Source organism: Ixodes scapularis, unplaced genomic scaffold (assembly GCF_016920785.2).
Source record: "Ixodes scapularis isolate PalLabHiFi unplaced genomic scaffold, ASM1692078v2 PGA_scaffold2__306_contigs__length_199485367, whole genome shotgun sequence".
NCBI lineage: Eukaryota > Metazoa > Arthropoda > Arachnida > Ixodida > Ixodidae > Ixodes > Ixodes scapularis.
Genome location: NW_024609857.1, coordinates 99,710,147 through 99,733,498, shown reverse-complemented (window position 1 = coordinate 99,733,498; position 23,352 = coordinate 99,710,147). Strand labels below are relative to the sequence as shown.

Genomic DNA, 23,352 nt, shown 5'->3' with positions numbered 1-23,352 from the left:
GCTCGAGACCCCGTAAGGCATACGTAAAAACTGAAACAATCCTAGGTGAGTGGTCACTGTGAGCAGTTTCCGCGACGCTTCGTCAAGGGCTAACTGCAAGTATGCAGTCTTTAGGTCCAAAATAGCAAAGATGCCACACCCCCGAAAGTTGTTGAACACCTCATCTACCCTCGGTAATGGGTAGTGATCCACCATCGCCTGTGGGTTTACGGACATACTGTAGTCACCACAGATGCAAACTTTACCCCCTGGCTTAGGAACCACAACAAGGGGTGTTGCCTATTCACTACTTTTTACAGGCCTCAGAATGTCTTGCGCCACCATTTTCTCAAGTTCACTCTCTACTTGCTCTCTGAATGCGTATGGCACCACTCTCTGTTTACAAAACACAGGTTGAGAGTTTTCTTTCTGTACAATCCTTGCCTGAAAACCCTTTATCGGCCCCACAGGACCTTCAAAGACGCTAGGGAACGACCTTTTCAGTGAGTCTGTCATCGTCTCGTTCTCGATACGACCCACGCCCGTCCAGTGAATTTCTAACTGCTCGATCCAGTCTCTGCCTAGAAGAGCTGGCAGCTGGGCATTCGCGGATTTTACCACAATCAAAGGTAACTTTTCGCCTCGGAGCTCCCCGTTTTTTGACATTAACGCTCGCTGTACCCCTGATTGGCACTAGAGCCCCGGTGTACGTTCGGAGACGCATGTCACTCGCCTCAAGGGACACGTGAGAAAACAAATTCACATACATTCTTTCTGGCAACAAAGTAACAGCTGAACCAGTGTCGATTTCCATCGTAACCGGTTTTCCTTCGATTTCTAATACCTTTGGAATGCCGCAGACGCGTCATTGTTCCGCATACAGGTTACGCTCCAAGGCCCGCGCTTGGTGCTCGAAGTAGGCTTAGTCTTGACCCTACACACCGCCTTAGTTTGCCCCTGCTTCCCACATTCGAAACACTTTGCTTTCAAAAACGGACACTTCGCGGAAGCATGCATGGTACTAGCGCATCTAAAACAAGGGCCTACCGTACGCTGATACTGGACCTGTGGCGACGCAGTGGCGGAAGGTGGACACCTGGAGTGTCCTTCACCATCACCTTGAACGCGGTGCACGTCCATTGAGTCCGGAACGCCCGGCAGTCGTATTTCGTCCGTTTTGCGCAGAGAAAGTTCATTGGCCAGGCCCACCTTCAGAACTTCGTCGAAGTAATCGTCGTCGAGCTGGATGAGTGTCCGCTGTACCTCAGGGTCGCGACACCCCGCCACGAGCCGGTCCCGAAGTACCTGGTCGAGATAGTCCTTGAACGCGCATGTCTGGGCGAGCTTCTTGATAGCCAAGGAGAAGTCCGCTAGGCTCTCCCCGACCTCTTGATTTCTCCAATGGAACTTCGTGCGCTCTGCAATCACTAAGCGCTTGGGCGCGTAGTGGCGTTTCAGCACCTCGGAAAGTACGTCGTACATTTCGATACCGGCGAGTCTGGGACGAGCAAGGTTTTCAGAACCTGGTACGACGCTTTCCCGATGTAGTTCAGCAGCGTCACCGCCTTGTCTTCCGTCTTGACAGCGTTCACTCGAAGGGAAATCTCGAGGCGTTCGAGATACTCGTCGACGTCGTCCTCTTCCGGCTTGAACTCCGTGAACTTCGGCATTGTGCTGTTTGCCACGTTGTTACTCGGTTCGTTTGATCTTCCATCCCATCCTCGTCGCCATTGTTCTGTCGCACCAAGACGCCAAAGAACAGAAGCTGCCACTCAGAGGAACAGCACACAAAGAACAAATTTAATATGGCGAAGACACATTTTATAGGGCAAAGACCAGCGCACCCTGGTGGTGAGAATGGGAACCTGTTACATATCTTTATACATACACAACAGTCCAGAACGATTTTTTGATGATTTTGAGAAAAAAGACATAGCTATACTTTTCTCTATAAACAAATTAAACCAGCTTTTATTATTCATTTTTTTACTCCGCAGGTTTTGTGTATTCATACTCTCAATTATTGAATGCACCACCTTCGAGCACCCCTGTAGCAAATCTCGGCGCGATAAGGTGAGAAACCGATTTTGCGTTTAGTTTAAAGTGTGTTCAATCCATTCCGTCTACGCTGTAGATTCCGCTCTTCTATATGCACATGGCAGTGGAATTCTCGTAAAGGAGGGGGGTTCAATGAGTCATTACTCGCAAAATAACCAACCTAACGTTGACCCTATTGTTCATCCTTGTTTGTGACGAAGAGCCTACACGTCAGATCAGATTTTCGCTAAAAAAGGTAGGCTTTATATTTCTTAGTTTTATTGCACCATACTCCCTTTGACTACTCAAAAACATATCACACTTTGACCATATTATTTGGTGATAGCATCGTGAGGGCTGACACCCGCGTTTTATGAAATCATAAGCTTTGTGATAGCAAAAATCAAAGCTCGAATAAAAATTTAAAAAAAAATCTGGAGAGTATCTAATGATTAGTCTTGTAACATTGTACTCGACGCTCAAGACTTCATATGGAGTCAGACCTTTTGTTGTAATCTTAATTTAAATACAGCATTCTATTGTTCAATAGGAGGAGATTCGGTGCCTTCGGGACAAGGTGGCAGAAGCGAAAGGTGGCCCTATGACGATACGGTCCTTGCTCATTTCCTGCGTGGTCAACGTCATCGCTGAGATGGTGCTGGGTAGCCGTTTCGAGTTCAACGACCCAAAGCTAGCAGAACTGGAGCAACACTTGGATACTTTCGCTAAGCTGATCTCTGGCGTCACCCCTGTGAACCCGCTACCTAAATGTCTCAAATGGATATCCGCGTATATCCCCGTTCTTGGAGGCAACAAAGGCCTGGAATTGGCACGAGATCTCACCAATTTCTTTAGGTACAGGTCACTTAGAGAGTTGGACGAGCGCCTTGAAGATTATCATAATATAATGAAAGCTAAACAAAACAGGAAAACCTTTACATTCCTCTCGTTGTTCCTCTTTTCTTTGTTTAGCCTTTAATATATTAAAATTACTTATGTTTTTTAAATGTTCTAAGCCAAAGACGCGATGACAAATTTTAAGCATCTTTTTAATATAGTTTTGCGGAAGTCGAGAATTAAGACTGCTCGTGCGGTAACGCAACGTGCATTTATTCCCTCAAAGGTAATGTCTCCATTATAAATAGAGAGCAGTTCTTACAGCTTAGTAATTCCATGCCTAAGGAGACGCGGTAATTTTTTTATGTCTGGTATATATATGAAGAAAAAAAATATTTTGAATAAAGAAGCTTCTGAACTCTAAGAAAAATAATTGTTTTTGGTGAAAAAATACATTTTAATTTTGCTAATAATGTCACGAAATACAAATTATGAGGCTTCGAATAAGTAAAAAAACTAAACGTTTAATGGGGCGAACTTGTGCCCAAAAGAAAATGGAGAAATACTAGCGTCGCAGGCGTCGATGTCGGCGAAACAGCAGGATCGAGCGCTGGGGCGAGACTGACCCCGGCTCGCCACGCGGAGCACCCTTTGCACCGCCGTGGGCTTCTGGAACATTCGGCTTAGAATGTTCGGCGCGTAGAACATTCTAACCTCGATTCAGCAACGCGTTTCCCGAATTTACCAGAAAATTGCATTACAGAGTCAACAAAAATAGGTACCCGCAGCCAGGCACCGAACCTTGGATTTTGTGTGGAATGCACGCGTGATAACCTTTAGGCCACAAGCGCGCTGCCTACGTGGTCAGCTGCGCGCGCGGCAATATCATGCTCTCTATTTCCGAAATTTTCATAAAACCCGTGTAATTAAAAAAACTTTCTGAAAAAACGGTTTGTACCACAAAGATATAAGTGGGCGCCTCTAAACTTAATAGCATGCCCTATCTGACAGTAAATTACAAACATTTAACGGCACCATTTTCAGTTCATACAAGAGCTTAAGAAAAAGAAGAAACATTTTGAGACTTCTTTACTTTTTTTGTCAACTTAAATTAGGCTGCTAGATACAATACCTTTTTCGTTTGTTCTTATAGCAGTAGTAATTGAATTGCACGTGTTAACTTTTCAAAGCCTCGTTTTGAAACGTTTTAATTAAATGAAAAATTGCCCAGTTTATGCATAAACGGCTTTAGTGAGAGCCAGAAAACGCTATGTAGGCATCGGGACCCGGAACTTACGAAACATCTGAAAGTTCAATCCACCTCATCAGTTTAACATATGCTTATACAAAAAAAGCAACTTTTGTTATTGCTGAAGAATTGGATTTTTTTCTATTAGTTTTTCTTTTTTCGACCATGCATCCAGGCGCCCACTTCGTAGGCGACGCACGCCGGCGTTCTCCAGAAAGGCGTCAACGGTGTAAGACGCCGCCGCTAGGTCTTCAACTCTCTCCTAAAAACGCTCTTTATTCAGTTGAAGGGGACGTTATCTTGACATCCACGCATCGATATCCTATTTACCTTGCGTAATGATACTGGCGTCTTAATTTCACTCTACTGTACATGTAACTGCACAGGACAGCAGGCCTTCATCGTTCGCTTTCTGAGTTCGGAAATGCATATTACGAGTCCACCACGTCTGCCGTACATTCAGATGTAAAAACGATTCAGACCAGATATCTCTTCACCTATGCAAAATGATAACAGTGATGTCGCGTCACCATGTATTGAAGTTCGTTGGCGCATCCACCAAAGACACGCTGCCGAGACAGTGACGGCGTCATGAAAATGACTGCGTCACTCTTCTAAGCGTAATTGTGGACACGGTTTGTGGCAATCTTTTTGTGAGCCATATTGACATCGAGAATAAAAATGCGAAAACTGATCGATGAATATCTACAAGAAACTATTACCTTTCAGCAAATTCCGTAAGTTGCTGAGGCCTCTGATAGTAGTTGCCATCAATACTGGAATCACAAATCCATGAAACCAAAAACTAAAAAGGTAATCAAAATTTGTTTAATAAACTGATTTACCATGACGTGGTAAGGTGGTAAGCTGGGCGAGGTGGTATTGGCTGAACAAGATGAAATAATAGCGCACAAAAAGGCGAAGACAAGGACAGAAACGAAACGCAAAAGTGAGACAAGCACTAACTCGCAACCCAAAAGTATGTTACTTTGAAATGTGCGTATGTACATTTCACGTACATACATACGTACATACATGCATTCCTACGTACCAATATGTACGTAGGTACTTACTATTACGTTTATTACCTCAACTAACGTTCGTCGAGCCTGACACTCAAACGGCGAAGACGGCGCCCGTGCAACTCACACCTCTTATCAGATAGACTTCGTCTAAGAATTCTAGTGAGTTCAGAATTCGAGACATGTTCTGTTGGCCTCCAGTGTATTCCGGAGCTTAAAATACTGCACCTGTACGTCTCCTCAGGGGTGTGAGGCGTCCGCCGCAAAGATTGGAGTGTTTTTTTCAACATTACTCTGCATTTGGTAGCACAGGTTCTATCAAAATACATTTAAGTTCAATGGAGAAGCGACGTAACTGTTACTATTTCACATCGCTGAAATGTATCCGGTCTCAATTCTTCTTATATCCGGACATACGGCAGACGAGGCCAACGCGCAGTGTGCATTCCCAAAACTTAACTCGAGATGCAGACGATACAGACCTGCGTTCGTCGGAGTTACCTGGGCAGAAGCAGGGTAAAATAAGTCGCCACTCCCATTACGTAAGGTGAAAAGTATACGGATGAATGTATGCCGGGATAACATCGAGACCAAGCGAATAAAACGTTTCTTCAGGAGAGCATTGAAGACCTTGCGGTGGCATCTCACTCCTTTAACATCTCGTTGGCGAAAGCCAACGTGCATCGCCTACGAGCCGGGCGCCTATATTCATTGTCGGAAAGGCTCATATTAAAAAAAGAAATAATGTATCGGCAACAACAAAAATTACTTTTATAATTTTTTCTTTACGATGAACGAATTGACCTTTTGGTTATTTCGTAATTTTCCGGGCCCCGATGCCCACATTGATTCTTCTGGGTCTCAATAAGGGCATTTCTGCATAAACTGGAGATTTTGTCATTTAATTAAACCTCAACAAAATGAGGCATTGAAAATTGAACACGTGTAAATAAATTATTAGTTCTATGTGAACCAACCGAACAAGTATTGTAGCCTACACTCAAATTCAAGTTAACAAAAAAAGTCTCATAAAGCCATTTCTTTTTGGAGCTCCTATTTGGACTCAAAATGGTGTCTTTCAATGTTTGTATTTTACTCTAGTATAGGGAGGGCATGTTTTTAAGTAATTAGGCGCCCACCTAAATGTTTTGGTACGTAATCGTTTTTTCACTATGCTTTTCTTAACTTCACGGGCGTTATGCAAATTTCAGTAATTTCGAGGGTTATGTCGGCAAAAAAAAAAATTACTTAAAATAAAATAGAAATATTTCTTTCCGTTTTGAGGTTTTTTTATTTAAAGTTTTTTTTTTTACATATCCCAGACAGGAAAAGCATGCCGCGTCTCCTTTGGCGTGGAATAACTGAGCTGAACTGATAGAGAGAGGGAGACGATACCACGCTGGGACATAAGAACGCCGAGCTCTGTTTGGGAACGATTAGCGGGCAGACAACGCCGGACGCGGGCGTTCTGCGTTCTAACGCGTTCGCCGAGTGCAGTGGAGAGAAACGCAACTAGCTTTGCGTCTACCCACTAATCGTTCCATTCAGAGCGCGGCGTTCTTACGTCCCCTCTCCTCCTCTCCCTTACTTTCTCGGCGCATATATATGGCAGGGACAGATTTATGGACGAGATTTGGGGCATGACAGTACGATGTTATTTATATATATTTTTTTTAATTATGCGTGCTGGCTTTTGCTCACAGTCTTAGAAGGAAGGTAAACATTATTTTAATTGATAGCCAAAGGGGTCACGCTAAGTAATCGTTCCTTCACTCAGCCGTGAAGTCGCTCTCCGTTTGGAGACAGGGAAGTCAGACGCCAATCGACACTTCATTGATGGCTACCTTACACTGATAACGCAGCACCTTGGGCAACCCGATCTGAACATCAACAGTAAGTGTCATTTTTCGCCGTTTTAGAAGCTGAAAAGAACGAATTTAGGATCATGATAACCGAATTGCAACAGATTAGTGTTCAAAGTTTCAGCCCTGACCCTTGACAGAAAAGAAACTTCTCATTCTCCAATATATAAGATTGATCCAAATTGTATTTTGTTCTCTTCGAGGGTCATCTGCGAAGGGTGTGCTCTCCCGAGGCAGGGGAGCAAGGGGTTTAAACTTCAAATAAATATCGTATGTCTGTCATCCTGAGGAATCGACAAAAATATTCGGGACTTTTTTGTTTTTATTTTGCGTCTCCTCGCTTAAGTGAAGCATTTAAACCTTCTTAAGTGAAGCATTTAAACCTCCTTCAGTTTCTTGTTCCCAGTCTAAGAAATTTGGTGATTCGACTTTCCCGGAAAGCCATTGAGTGAGCTCATGGCTGCAATCTCCGAGAGATCTCGATGAATTACTGTGTTAAGAATACGTTTAAACCTAAAATATAATCTTCGCTGTAACAATTCACGGGCTTACATTACGCACAAGGACGCAAAGCACGCGTTTTGTTTTAAGCGAAAACATATTTTTAGCTTTGACAACGCGTGCAATATCTTGACCTTTCTGGCATGTGCCGTTACATTGTACTGCTTATTATCACACACAGTTGACACCCTTCATGGCAACATGCTCGATTTCTTCATTGCGGGAACGGCCAGCTCGGCAGCCACCATCTCGTGCATTATATACCACTGCGCTAACCAACCGGACACCCTTCAAGCCAAGATCTACGGAGAGATAGATAGGGTTGTTGGGTCCTGCAACACCCCGACGTGGGAAGACCACCAGGCTATGCCATACACAATGGCCGTGATATGGGAGATGCAGCGCTGGAAAACCCTCAATCCGTTCAACCTGCCAAGACTGTAAGACAACTACACCTGTTCTGGTACAGTCATGACTCGATTATATGGACACCTCCGTTTCCCTCAAAAATTGTGCATTATGTGAGTCGTTTATAATGACGACCCAAAAATCCATGTGTTTACCCAGTCTGTCTCCAAGATTTTGTAAATATACGGGGGTATATACAGTCATCTATCGTCAATGTAGACACGTCGTTCCCAAAATATATCGTTATTGATGCCTGACGTCCCTAATAATGGAACAAAAATGCATGTATATAGTCAGATCATCCCCTAAGCCTATGTCCATATAAAGGGCGTTTTTAATTGACAGGACACGGGGTTATAGTAAAGGGGTACATATTAACGAGATACGACTGCAAACACTGTGCTCTGACGAGCATATCAAGACCAACGCGAAACACGCAAGGGAGAGGACTATTGTTTGCGGGTGTTTCGTGCGAAAAGGTGAATTATTTATATTGTATCTCTGCCAAGCACTGTTATTATGTATGCAAGCTTGACACGTTATTTTGTTTATTTATTAGGACTACAATGTTGCCAATGCAGCACTAGTAATAACGGGAAAATCTGACATGAGCGGATATCAGTGATTGCTCAAAGTTGTACCGAAGTTGAAAGCGTATACATCAAACCATCAACTTAAATAACCAGTCTAGCTCGGCCTTTACGTCATTTTCATTTGAGATTCCAGGTTATGCACCAAGCGGGCTGCATAGCTAACGTAATACTCAAACTTTACCAGGATACGATGTACGATGATTTATTGCGATCTGAAAATCACAGTTTTATCAAAGCCTTTACTAATGTAAACAATGAAGATTATAACAGGTAATGACACAAGCATACTTCCTAAAGGAAAAACAAACAAAATGCGGTGTTCTCGTTTTGTATATATAACTAAAATTATGTTTTATTGTTTAAGACGAGCGCCATTTCATTAATATTTTGTAATGTAGTCGATGATAGAAGTTTTATGTCTCAAGTCCTAAAATGCAATGATTGCCGTATTTAAGTAGAACTTTTATGTGTTTATAAGCCAGCAAACAGTTCGGGATTGAAGATTAAATTATATTTATTGTCAAGCTCAATTCGTGTTTAGGTCCTGTAATGTTCATTTACCCGAAATATATTTGGTATTAGGAAGTCCCGTTAAAAGTGTCAGAACTTGAATAACCATCTAGCTCGACCTTTACGTCATTTTCATTTGAGATTCCAGGTAATGCAATAAGCGGGCTGCATAGCCAACGTAATACTCAAACTTTACCAGGATACGATGTACGATGATTTATTGCGATCTGAAAATCACAGTTCTATCAAAGCCTTTACTAATGTAAACAATGAACATTATACCAAATAATGACACAAGCATACTTCCTAAAGGAAGAACAAACAAAATGCGGTGTTCTTGTTTTGTTTATATAGCTAAAATTACGTTTTATTGTTTAAGACGAGCGTCATTTCATTAATATTTTGTCATGTAGTCGATGATAGAAGTTTTAAATCTCAAGTCCTAAAATGCAATGATTGCCGTATTTAAGTAGAATTTTTTATGTGTTTATAAGCCAGCAAACAGTTCGTGATTTAAGATTAAATTATATTTATTGTCAAGCTCAATTCGTGTCTAGGTCCGTTAATGTTGATTTACCCGAAATATATTTTGTATTGGGAAGTTCTGTTAAAGGCATTCCCCGCTTTGGAAGGTTAATAACTGGCGTTGGGTACAACATCCCCGTCGATAGGTTTATGTGACTCAGAAAGTTTTTTTTTTATCGATCTCACTGCGCAAACTGTGGTAGAGCTCAACGAACAGATTAAATAAATGCTGGCTGGCTACGCCCAAAACCGTATTCATTGTAAAAAGGTGTGCGTTTTATTTACAGGCTAATATACTGTGTAATTAGCTATAATTAATATCTTCGTTATCCGACACGACTTGGTAATAAGTGATAGGAGACTGTTATTGTGTTTGAATGACTGGTTACGTTGTATTTGTAACGTACCGTTGTCACGTTGCTCCGCTCCCATTGGGAACGCGGAATCTAGGTTCTCCTTTCGCGCCTCAAACTTATGACGTTGTCTTGCGCAATGGAACAGTTAATGCTCTCGCATTAAAAAGTGTACAAAAATATTACAATATAAACTGCTTTATTTTTGGCCTCTAATTTAAAGACATTTAAAACGATGTGTTAATTAGTTGAAATATTCGGCATACAAACCGTGGCAATTCCCAGACTTCGGGAAGCGAGTAATACGGGGGAAAAGTCTAAAAATATACGTTTAAATGTTTGAACACACCAACACATGATTATTTAGAGCGGCGCTAGCGGAATTTAAGTAACGCTCTCCTTTATAAAAAAAAAAAACAACTAAACCTATACATTTGTATGACGTTACAAAACCTTGAAGCCTGGTGTTTCCCAATTATTTGGAACAAGTTTCCACGCAAAGGAGTGTAAGGCATGCCCATTCTTAGTGATACTAAAATATTTAAACTTTTTTTTGCCTTTTTATTTAACGTTTGTCAGTAGGGTATAAATGTTTCTTTCCCACTTCTGACCGAGACAAACTCAGCACTTGATCGTTCACGAAAACGCACAAACTAAACATATCTGATTTATAAGCAATGGTATATTGGTTTGCAACAAGTCGAATTTGTTGGGTCGCTTTAAGACTTTTAGTATTATAAAGCACCCGAATACCTCGATTAAACAGAAAGAGGTCTCGCTTCCAAATGCTTATGAAGCGTACCAGCTCCCCCCGGAAAGAGCCGTGGGAGATGCTCTATTGACGTCCTGAGCAAAAACAATTACGCCTTAAAAGATATAGTACCTTACCATGAAAACAAATATGCACAAAATTCCTCGCAAGGCCTAGCAATAAAAAATAACCTTGCAATGGCGAATGCTTCAGCTTATTGTTTCAAGAATCAAGTAATTCCGGCAGTGAGTGCTCGGACTGAAGCCTTCCATTATCATATCTAAAAATATTGGAAAGAGGCCTCTCACTTCTGAATACATCAAATACCTTTATCTGTTTCAGAGCCGAGGAGGATGTCTCGTTGAATGGATACCGGATTCCCAAAGGAACCGTTGTCCTGGCCAACTTCTGGGCTGTTCACTTCGACCCCAAGTACTGGAAGAATCCCGAAGAATTTGACCCCTACCGGTTTCTGACGCATGACGAATCCGCACTCCTTTCGAAGCCAGAATATCTCCTTACTTTTTCAATCGGTGCGTACTTTTAGGTCGAAGTAACTAAGGACCGGCTCGCTTGGGTCTTTACGGTCTTTGTTTAGTTACACGTAAAGGCACTGCGCCGTGGCAGTATTAATGCGCAAAACGAATATTTTTTGTTCGTACTTGTGCTTCTTGCAGAATACATTCAAGAAAGGCTGCTTGGTAACCACCAAAGACTTTCCAATAGCAAAAGGAAAGGATTGAGCGTGTGAAAAAGAAAGGACAAAAAGATATTAAGACTTCACGCTTGATAGATCAGTCCTGATAGCATTCGTTAAGTTCAAAAGGTATTTGTCGTACGATAAACAAGAGGGATCTCTAGACTGGGAAGAGAGATGTCCTTATTTGATGTTCTGTCTAATGATTTTCCAAGTTTGTTCAGATATTCATAAATGGACCACATGACTTCGTAAATCATACTGAGAGCTCGGATTTACTTGCTGAATTATAAAGTTCGTTCCTACTAGCTAATGGCCTGTCCGAAATAGCACACTTCAGAAATCGTAGGGCGTCACGACTCCGTCAAAAATCGAGGAAGTTGAAGCGTCCGGCAGTCCGATGTCTGTTTGAACACCACCAGCAAACATCACAATTTTCCTCCTCGCGTCCTTCACTTTTCAGTGGCCTCGGTGCTTGTCAGAATGGACATCGCACTCCACATGCCGATGCTTTACATGGTTTCTAACGGACCCTCGTTACCTTGGCCGTGCACCTCCAGTAAAAAAAAAAAATTATATTTATAACAAATGTCTAGCGGAGTTTACTTTGTTGCGGTTTATTGGGGTTTATTGTTGTTGCATTCCCTATTCTTTAAAAATTAGTTTACTTTATTGCGTGAAATAAAATTCAAATGCAAAATATTTAAGGTTGGGGTACTTTAACCCGTTGCCTCGAAGGAACCTCGAAGTACTAAAGGACGAGCCCCTTTTGTCAGTACGTCTTGATTTCGAAGGAAACAGAAGTGGAATCTCCTCAGGGCCAGTGATCTTCAGCTCCTATAAAGTTTAGTTGTAAACCTCCATTTTTTTTTTTTTTTTTGCTGTTTACGTTGTCGCTGTGACCTTGAAATGCGGAAATTTTCGGGTAAATCCGAATTGACGAAAAATTTACCAGCGAGTGTTTTAAGATTTTCTTAAATTTATCCCAAAGCACGGAACCCTAATTATAACCTGGACATCCCGTACTTCCTAAACTGTGTAGAAGATGCAATCACTGAACACAGACTATGCGAGTTCCAAAATTCCTCCAGAGTGCCACTTGTCGGATTCATCGAACTTCTTCAGCTATAAATCAAATCTACGATGATTGAACATGAAGTATTGATCTGGCTTCAAAAATTCGGTGCATGCATAGGGTCGTGCCTTGCGCCAGTTTCAAGTGAAATCTATTTGTCGCGCGTAGACCGGGCCGTCGGGGAAAACCTAAAGAGCACAGCCCCCAGTGTGAAGTCTTCCGCAACGTAGACTACTATATCATTGCCCAGCCTGAAACTACAAAAAGTAGAGGCCATTCTGGCTTCTTTTTACCAAGGAGGAGAAAATCTCAGTTTTCGGCCCGACGACTGGCCAAGATGATGCGAGGTGTTTGCTGGACTTTCCAACAGCGCTCGAAAAAGCCGGCATTCTCGTTTAAAAGTGCCATTCCAAGTCGGTTAAACTTGGGGCGATCAAGGCCCTACTCATCTCGGAAAGAGCTAAATCATGTGGGTATTCAGCAACCGAAAGCATCAACACCCAAGCTCAACGGCTTCTGATTTCAGGATATCTAGTGGAACGGATCGCCTCCTATTTTCACCAAGTTATCACACCAAGAACCACCAGGAACCCCCCTCCCTCCCCCCTCCCCCACCTGCACGACAAAGGATCATCACTCTCACAACGCATGCCATCGCATCCGATCAGTCACCACCCGCTTTTACTCGAAAGTCGTCTTAACCTGCACATTAACACTGGCGAGCCTGTGCAGTATGGTTAACCTGAAGCAGGCTAAACCGCCCTGCGAAAAGACAATCACACCCACACACTAAAAATGTAACACCCATAATCGTGTTAAAAGGGTATAAGAAGGGTGTAAGTTAGGCAAAACACCCTTTTTACACGATTTCTGAATATCGGTGGGTGTAAAAAGGGTGTGCTGGCGTTTTACACACCTTACACGCCCTTTTTACGCCCCACTTGTAGCGATGGTGCCTGAATTCGTGTAAAAAGGGGTGTATGGGCGAATTGTACGCCCTTCATTCACACGGTGTGAAAGGGGTGTAATGGTGGTGCTGTCAAATACACCCATGATTTCATAGCCGTTTATGTTTACTGCTTTGGTGAAACTGAAAAAAAAATAGTTAGGGCGCAGGCGAGCTGGTGTAAGTTTACCATTTTTAGACTACCTGAGACTGGTTGGAAGAAACACGACGACGTCTCAAACGTCGTCGTGTTTCTTTCACCTAGTCTCAGGTGGTCTAAAATGGTGAAACTGTAGCTGATCTACGGCTGTACAAACATCGAGTATAATTATTCACCGCACGAAGCCGCGTGTGATTAGGAAGTGCTGTAGAAAAGTTTTTGCAACTCCGATTGAACTCTCCGCCCGACACGAAGCGAAAATTACGTGTCACGCGTGCATCAAATTTATCACTTCAACTTTGATTAAAAAAAAAAAATCATCTTCGCTCGCAAAAGAATGAACGAAGGCGTGTAAATATACAACCCAGGCAGCACACAGTACTGCGCCGTTATGGAATTAAATCGGAAAAATTGCGCCGATACCATTTTGGTCTAGCCAATATTTGTGAAAAATGGGATGGGTCGCGCCGACGCCATCATGACATAGAGTACGGGGCGCCGTTTTGGTTAAAGGGCAACTCCACTCAAAAAGTCGACCCTATCGAGATGACTGGACACGCTTTAGGAGGTCAAAATACGGTCATACCCAAAATATCACGTCAAACCGACGCCGCGTTACCGATTAAAACCAATATTAAAAATGTTCTCCCGGCTCGGTTAGCGGCCCGAAAGCGGGTGAGCAACGCTGGCACCGGGTGAGCTAGTGAAGCCACACTGGGCAATGACGTAGTTCTAGTCCTACGCTCTCGTACGGACGCCGCGAGCGCTTCGTTTCCCGTGGCATTCTGCGATTCTGCTGACAGCACGAGGTGTTTACCACATTATTTTGTGTTTCTCTATTTTTATTAGCCTCCAGGCAGTTCCTTCAACTCCAGCATTGCTTCCGCAATAGCGCGGAAGAGAGCGAAGCGGTGCCCCTCGCTCACGCGCGCGTCGTGGAGCCGAAGAGACTTGCCGGACTCGCGTTGGGCAATGTTGAGCAGGATTTGTAGTGCTCTGGGTTGCACAAACAACCCGGTGCGCAACCCGGAGCTGCGGTTCCACCAGTTCTCAAGAGACCGGAAGTGGCACAAGGTGTGGGTCGGTGCCGTTCGCCGGATAGACTTCGGAAGACCGTTGACTCCGAGCTCCAACGCGAAGCTCTGCTCCCAGCACTTTACGTCAGACACCTACACACGGGATCTGCGGCTGCTGACTGTTGCGGGTTTCTCCACGAAACAGGCGCCTTTGAAGAACGATGCAGTGCCGTCGCTGTTCGCGTACCGTCCGCCGGCTGCTCAAGCACGATCGGCCGGACGCAGCAGGTCGCGGCTGATCTAACTAGCGTGCACATAAAGGCACCTTAGCTTAGCAACTTAGACCACTTGAGGATAGATCTGTCCATCTATCTCCCATTATTTCTTTTTCTCTCGGTCCGCGAGCAAAAAACAAATAGCCACGCTGCGCCGGCACAGACCACGTCATATTTATAGCAGTCGGATTCGCTTTTCGGCCGGCAAATTTATAAATACACACTAAAACTTACTACATTTGGTGCATATTAACAAAGCAAAGCGGTAAAGAAAGAAAAATGTGCATCTAACCTTGTGTTTTGAAACTCCACGTGCGATTGAGCCGACCTTGTCGGCGCGTCGGCTCAGAAGCGCGGGAGCTCATGCCGACGACGCGCCACTAGTATCAGTGTTGCCAAGCTGCTTTAACCGGTAGTTTCGGTTTCGCCGTGCCGCCGGAACGATACTTGGATTCCCGATATCTACAAAACTATGCACACTACCAAAAAACAAATTATATCTCGTGATTCAGGGCCGCCGGCTTCGACTAAACAGATCATAAACCAAAAATTGTAAATATGGAGTGGAGTTGCCCTTTAAGCGTCAAGAGTGTCCTGCGTGAATCGGCTATGCCGGCGAGGTATTTCTATTTTTTTGACTGCCTAAAATCCGACGTTACAAAACAAAACAAAACAAGATTAAGCAAAATGGAATCTGCTTGCTTTAGACCTGAGAAAGGCCTCCTGCGCTGAAGATTTGAACAAACTGTGGCGCCCGCATTTCGGGTATTACAAACTCACCTAGATGGGTTTCGCACTACTTATAGCACCTTCACTGAGATTTTATTTTTGTGTGTACTTTAAAAAAATCAATGTCGCAAGACGATCGAAAGTGCCGAATTCATAACACCCCCCCCCCCCCCCCCCCCTACGGAACGCGACTCTTTTCTCTGCGTGGGGACACCAAAATATCTATATAGTCGGTTGCAAGTCATGAAGGTAGGAGAAGCTCCTTCCACAAGCGTGATGCGCCCGTTTCAAATCTCTCCGCAATCGAAAGAAGAGTTCACTGGAAACGCTCCTTGTTCCGCTTCAATGGATTCCAACTTGTCTCCGATCCCACTTTTTTAAGAAAGCGACCTTTGTATTCATTGGAGGGGAGACCGAGCCCCTGAAAGCAGCCTTTGTACCCATCGGAGGGGGACGCTAATCCCCGAAAGTCATATTTGTTTCCATCGGAAGGGAAAAACTCTAATCTCCCTCTCGTGGCTTCCACAATGCTAAGTCAAAGTCGAAAGATAAAGTAAATATGTACAGAAAGGCAAGACCCTCCTCGCGCGTTGGCCGCGACGTCGCGGAAACGGCGGGACGCTATTGGATGCGGAGGTGGCGGAGGGATATCTGATTCCCTTTGAGGGGCATTTGCCGCTACCTTCTTAACCTGTAACTGACTATAGCGTCCCGACGCTTTTTTTTTCTTTCGGTTTTTCTTTGGTACACGTGAAACCGAGCCTCTTATTGTCTTGTGTACCCAGCGCCTTAGCTTTGTCCCGTGCTACGACGGCGTTAAAATTTGTTTTTTGTATTCATTTTATGATCTCGCGGTCCGCACCAGAGCATGCGCTCCTACATGAGTAGCAGTTTGATATGCTCAAGGCAGTACTACGCAAAGCAAGTCCTGTCGAGTCCGATTTCGCGACTTTCTCTGGGCAGTGCAGGTGGCAACACAAAGCGGCGGAGAGAGATTAGCTGCTTTGTCCAACCCCTTTTGACCTCGTGTTCTGATAAGCCTCAACACCTTCTTTTGTGTCTTCGTGTGGCTGTGAGCGAGTGCTAAGGCTGCTTCTAACAAATCAGAGGGGTGGCGCGAAACACGTGACCGCTCTCCGTAAAACAAAAACGCTTGGACGGAAATTTGTTACGTGACTCGCTCTGGCGCGCTGATGGGCTACTGGGGCCGTAGTCTTTGCCGTATGCCAAGTTATGGTGAGTCGTAGGGTCCACGTAAATCCGGTTTCCAAAAAGGGAAGGGGCGCCCGTCAGTGTGATTTTTTTATTAGAACGGCCGGAATGCATCCATGCCAACCTTTCGTTAATGGTCGTTTATTTCGTCAGAGTCCATGGAATTATTGTGCTGTGTTTGTTGGACGCGTTTCGACAAAGAGCTGCTCATCGGCGACCGCGAGACTTCCGTTGAATGTGAGCGACCGCCTTCATCCTCGACATTGTGTTTGTGGATTGTTCTGTACTGCCCGAATCGGATTATGCATCTATCACGGATTACATGAGATCGCTGTTTTATTCGTAAGTACTCTGCAAGCATGCTTCTGATAGTAGTCCTGCTTCCGTCTCAATTGACCATTTTACTGTTTACAAGCATGAACTGCCGCTTACGTCCCAAGCAACTCCCGGTCGTTCCGTCTTTGCAAGCCAGTCAGTTTTGCTTACGTCACCAGTGCTGGAAAGCATAAATGCCGCAGGAAAAGTGAAGTTGGAGATTTAACTAGTGCCTTTGGTTGTAGAATATTAAGAGGTTACGAAACAATATCCGGTTGGAATGTTCGTGACCTTACACACACGGACCGCCACTGGTGCAGAAGTGTCTTGGTCGTGGTGCAATTTCGAGGGTAAGAGGGAACTATTTTTTCAGTCTTGCCTTCGCCAAGTTTGATGACGTGCGCGTGAACGTAGCTTTGCCCTTTGGCAACCTTGTAATTGCACGCAGTGTCCGCATAAGCCGAGGCATGGCTGCGGTCAGATGACCTGCTTGCAATCGTCTAGAGAGAATTTAGTAGAACCTGGTAGAACCTTGATCGAAAAATAAAAAGTGAACCAAGCATGTTTAGACTCATTTGCAGTCATTTCTTCATGCACTAGTTTGCTTCACTTTCTTGTGGTGGTACACCCAATTTAGAGGGCGTACTGCGCAGTCATAACACCTCTATAAAAAGGTTACAGTGGAATCACACCTTAATTTAAGGGTGTTCAGAGTTACGCCCTCCTTTAGGGGTGTTAGGAATGACGCCCTTTTCTTAGGGCGTTTTGCTACACCAACAAGGGTGTTAGTTATAGAACAAGCCAATTACGCCCTCAAGGGCGTCATAATGTTTGTGTGCACTTTAGAGAATGGGAGACCGGGAAGGTGTATTCGGTACCCTCAAATGCGGAGCTGAATATATTAAGGCAAATCGGACGATGCGTAAACGACTGCGTATGAGGTCATCAAAATAAGGCTATATCAAAAGCTAATCATCTCACACATCCCATCGCTGTTTATGCGAAGAAGTTTTCTGAGTGCGCACCGAACTTCGGCAGCACCAAGGTCCTGGGAACGCATCCACAGCGATTTGGACGTAAAATCATGGAAACATTCTTCACCGAAAAAGCAAAAAGAACGTCTCATTTGCATCGTTATTCTTGACAAGACGTGAAATCAAATTTATCAAGCCGGAACTGGAAAAAGAGAAATTATAAACTTGGGCAGACACGGTATGGCGACAGTCCTTATCGGCGCTCCAGCAACCTCCTCTCCTTCAGTCCTCCCCCTTTCTGGTCAACGCGTGAATAGTTTGCGTCCATAAATAAACATCCGTCGTTGTTAGATCAAAGAGTGTGGTTGTCTGTGGAAGACCCTCCGGGTTTTATTCTTCTATTTTAGGTATTCATTATCACAACAAGCGCGTCTTAACCACCACATCGTTTTAAATAAGTCGTAAAAACTGACGAAGACTGTTGTATAAGAAGAATTAGAACAAAAGTGCAAGATGGCGTTGTGAAAGCACTAGAAACTGTAGGAATGCACTATCATAACAAAGCAAAAAAGCTTAAATAAATTTGGTATTCGTAATATATAACAAAACAAAAAGAAATCTGAAGACCCGATTTTTGAAAGAGCAGAATTTTGACATTTGAAAAAACAATGCTGTCCTCCTCAGTATCGCCCAGGAAGACCACACGCCAAATATTACGACGCAGTTCTGTCTAAATGTTTCTTAAACGGTCTGGCAAACTTTGCAACTCGCCAAGTTGCCGAAATCGGCTGACTCGAGCGGGCGAATTCAGGCGCAACCAACAGCGCAGTCAAGGCTACGGCATGGGCGGAGCCAACATTGAGCTAAACGTCATAATCATGGCCCCCCTTTTGCTTGTTTTTACTTCTCCGATCGAGCGTAGCGCATGACGTCAGCAACGTTGCCTCTCGGCGCTCAGCGGTGTCCACGTGATTGGCGTACGCGCCTGCGCAGCGCGCTTCTTGGGAGCAGACCAACCGCCCACCGTGGTCCCGCAGTTATCGCCGTCTTCCGCGTCACAACCACCGTCGTCGTTTCACCGTTTGCGATTATTGCCTCTCGGAGTTTCGTTAACACTATGGACACCACGTGCGCAGAGTCGCAGACTTATGCCGCAGTTGTGCAGACGTCGTCGAATGCCGTAGACACCAAAACGTGGCGAAGAGTGCAGTGCAGACGACACTCGCGCCTGCCGCACGCCGGCCCCCATTTCGCCCGTCGTTGGGCCGAGGATGACGTGACGTCTCGTACCACGTGATGGCCATGTATTGGCAGCCCGAGGCCAATGTTGCCGGACGGAGCCGAAGTTTCGGTTTCGATTTCCGCTCGTGTTTAAAAATAGATTAAAAAATATATATCCCATTTTTCGCGAAGCAAACCACGTAGTGCTTTTTACTAGGGCTTTTTAATTCGAAATCACTCATTATCCCGAAATCTTCGGAATTGAGAGGAGTTGCCCTTTAAGCTGGTGTTAGTGACACCATTATTGAGTAAACATACAGTTTTGATTTTGCGTTTCTCATGCGGCGCGCTAGCTCGTCTGCTTTTTTGCGAGGGTTGCGGTGACGTTAGAACGCCGAGCTCTGATTAGGGAGTTTTCGTAGATCGTTTTCGCCGCCCCGTAACGCTCTCCGAACCCGCTACGATACCCGGAACTCTACAGTCAAGGCCATCGGCGCGCAGGCGCAGTAGTGGCTTCTTCGTTGCGGAGGGCTTAGCGGAGGAGAAAACGCGGTCTACGAAAACTCCCTATTGACTCCGATTGATGGATAGTGCGTAGACAGCGAAGCAAGCTGCGCCTTGAGGTCTACCCACTATCCTTCAATCATAGCCAATCAGCGCTCGGCCTTCTGACGTCTCCACAAAGCCTGCAAAAGAATCAGACTAACTTGCGCTCCGAATAGACCAATGAGCGGCTGCAACGTCACGCCGCTGCGGCGGCGGCGGCGCTGCTGTCTCTGCGGCGCAGGCGCAGACGCTTTTCTTCACGCGTATCTATTTTCTGCGCGCGGGCAGTGGTCACGCGACGAGTGGGCAAACTCGGTTTCGTTTGTAAACAGGGCGTTGTAGTATACTTGGAGATTAATGTTTTTTCTCCTCGTCTTTCCATTCAGGAAAACGGATGTGTCCCGGAGAGCTTCTGGCAACTGTAGACGTCTTCCTGTGCGTGACTACATTGCTACAGAAATTCCGCGTTCTTCCTGAGGAGGGTACCAGCTTCAGCGTAGCCACTGACCATTACACGGATCTGTTGGCAAAGAGACTGTGCTTCCTGTCTCGCCTTCCGGAGTGACGATTTTAAGCTGGCTGCATATTCCGGAAATTTATGTCCTTGATTAAAACGAAATTACGCAAGAAGAAAAAGCCTATCTATATAGGAGGGCTAGTTGACGTTCTCGTTGCCAGACGCCCACTGTCAGAAAATGTTCGTGGCGTGTGTAATTCTCTAAATAACTGTAATGCTTTCTTACCGCTTGTATGCTAATAAAGTGTAATCTCGACTAATATGTCTTCTACCGTTTTTTCAGGTTAACTTTTTTTTGGTCGTCTTGTTGTCTGGGCGTTTTATTCGGGGGCGGTGGTCACGAAGTTAGTTACAAATAGTCTCTACTCTAACTCCCCTAGGTTTGCTAGCGCGCTCGCAAATTGAAGTCTGATCTTATTTATTGTTTTATTTATTCCTCCTACAAAATGTTTATATCACCTTCTGTTTATGGCAGATTATTTCTCTTCAAAATAGGGAACGCAAAAAAAAAGAAGAAGAGAATCCTAATATTCGTCTTAGAGCTGCCCAAAGCCCCCAATCGCCGTTACAATTTACTACGAAAGACAACAATCGATAACGAAATTTCACACTATAGTGAGAAGGCAGGTAAAGCTGCTAAGACACCCTTGAACATAATATTATAAATACATAGGGCATTTTATACCTTCTAGTTAACATTGGCCGCATCTCTGCGTCATCAGCTTTCTCCACATTGTCACCGGCACCCCCACTGCTGAGCGACGCCCCATCTATTCTCGCCGAGTATAACACGCAGTGTTTTCGACCTCCTGTAGCCCAGCGTGTACACCGCTAATACATCGTACGAAAGAACCGTCTGCAGACACTAGAGAGTTTTAGGGAACGGTTTTTGCACTTCCGATATGGTACAATGGGCCCTCCGGTACGAGCTGCGCATGCGCCACCACTGAAGACTCGCACATGCGCATTGCGTACTGGAGGGCCCATCGTACCGCATCAAACATGAAAAAAACGGTTCCCTAAAACCCTCTACTAGGGAGTTGAGATAACATCTTATTTAAACTATCATCGTTTTTGTAAAAAACGATGATAGTTGTAAAAACAATCGTCTAATTGTGTTTGTAAAAAATATGTTGTTTGGCGTGTACTTTACATATAATTTGAAATATTAGTTTCGGGAATATATTAGGAATCTAAAAATATTATAAACGTTTTATTCATTTGTTTTTACTTAGAGCAAACATATGTACGAGAAACGTTTACAAGAAGAATTTTCATTGGTAACACAGAAGACGATCTCCCAATCTGACACAGTCTTATTGCAGTCTAGGTCCCGAACGAATGAGATTTCGGTGTAGAACCCCAGTCCGCGTAAATTAGTCCTGAGCCCTTCGCTGAGGCGTCCTAGGTACGATCGGTTTGGCCCGTCAGCCTTAAAAAGATGCCATTTCATTTTCATTTTCATCAATTCCCTTTTATTTTATACTTTTAAAGCTTTTATTTTATTTAAACATTTTATTTAGTCTTCATTTTGATACACTTTATGATTTTTTGAGGCCCTCGTTAATCGTTTTCTTTTTCTTGTACGTGTGTAGTGCTGTGAACGCAACTACTAGAAACACGCTATGTTTTTCTTAGGGCTGAAAAATCTTGTGCGTCAAGTCGTGTTGCTTTATTGTTCTTTTGTTTTTTCGTCACTGCACAAACTAACAACCCCCGGCTTTTGGGACACGAACGGAGCCACAAGCGTAAGCTTCAAACCAGGTGGAACTTGGAATGTTTCTTTTATTTTGGACAGAAAATGGGATTTATCTGCCGGGCCCCGAAAGAGTCTTGAAATATTGTCCAAAGACTGAAAGCAGGCTACCCGTCACAGCTGTGCTTTCCTCGAGCTTTCACTCAATTGAAGATTAGTGTTATTTCATTAATCTTTTTTATAGATAAATTGTACTTTTTACACAGCTCTGAAGTTAGTAAGAACTTTTAATAAACTACATTCAGTTCTTGCATTAACACAGTTAAAGCAGGTATGTATAGCTAGTGCAGAGACGAACACATACATTTATGTGTTGATGAGGGCACGACAGAAACAGTTTCGTTTGGTGAGCCGTGTAACTCCTGGATGTTGGAGTTTGTCGAGATGTAAAACAAAAACGAATTGCACGTTGTCTATAATTGTGCAGCGATTTGACAATCGGCCTTTGAGGACCGAGAAACTGTTTCAACACCGTGGCAAGACAATTGAATTGGCACAATGCGATTGCTAATCCGGAGTCTTTAAGACTAAACGGCCTGACGCTAATACGATGCTCGCCTGTATGGCAACCTGTACCCGCCTACGTCTAACTTGGCAGTGATGATGTCTGAACAAAAGATCGCTGGATTCGAAAGCGCTAGCATTTTCTCATGTGGAACTACATTTGTGTGTTCTTCTTCTTCTTCTAATTATTATTATCCTAGGCGCTCCGATATACTCAAAACTTGAATTTGTAATTCAGTTTACGATTTCGCTATCCACAATTATTTTATATCGCTGACTGTCATTTCTGCTTAATTGCATCTCGGGATGGTTTACTTGAGCTGACAGGGCCAGCGTACGTGAAATGGATACAGTCATCTGGTTAATATGGACCCCGCTAATATAGTAGATAGCCCACTATATGATAATGAGGCCTGAGTTTTTGATGGATGAAACTACGGATTAATCAGTTAATGCTTTCATCTCGATTAATTTATTAAGCGGTTGATCAGTAGCATTTTGAAAGACAAAGAAAAGTAAAAATCCAACGCTTTCAACACGCAGACATGGACGAGTACACCTGTATGAAAGCAAACTTTAGGTGAAATTTTCATCTAAAGGAAACTGTACTGTAAGGGCGAGATCTGTAACTCCAAACAAGTGGAGAAGATATTATACGTGTCCGAGCCATTTAAGCGTTGTGCGAACGTTTGTTTAGCCCAGCAGAGACTATTGTGAATAATCAGAGGAGTTCGCTATTCGCAACTTTCAGCGATGGTGGTACCACGGTGTGAAAATCACGC

The 23,352-nt window shown here is 44.0% G+C and overlaps 1 protein-coding gene across 3 annotated transcripts in view; it reads left to right on the top strand.

The window, feature by feature from the left end:
- Positions 1-20,570, top strand: part of LOC115311526 (cytochrome P450 2J2) — a 63,731-nt gene extending 43,161 nt beyond the window's left edge. For 2 of the 3 annotated variants that reach the window (XM_040223358.1, XM_040223359.1), the window contains exons 6-10: positions 2,567-2,871; positions 6,902-7,017; positions 7,669-7,927; positions 10,970-11,160; positions 20,180-20,570. In XM_040223358.1, the coding sequence (XP_040079292.1) occupies positions 2,567-2,871; positions 6,902-7,017; positions 7,669-7,927; positions 10,970-11,160; positions 20,180-20,358 (1,050 nt within the window). In that variant the 3' untranslated portion in view covers positions 20,359-20,570. The remainder of the gene's footprint in view (positions 1-2,566; positions 2,872-6,901; positions 7,018-7,668; positions 7,928-10,969; positions 11,161-20,179) is intronic. The other variant, XM_040223360.3, reaches the window with a different exon arrangement.
- The last annotated feature ends 2,782 nt before the right edge of the window (positions 20,571-23,352 follow it).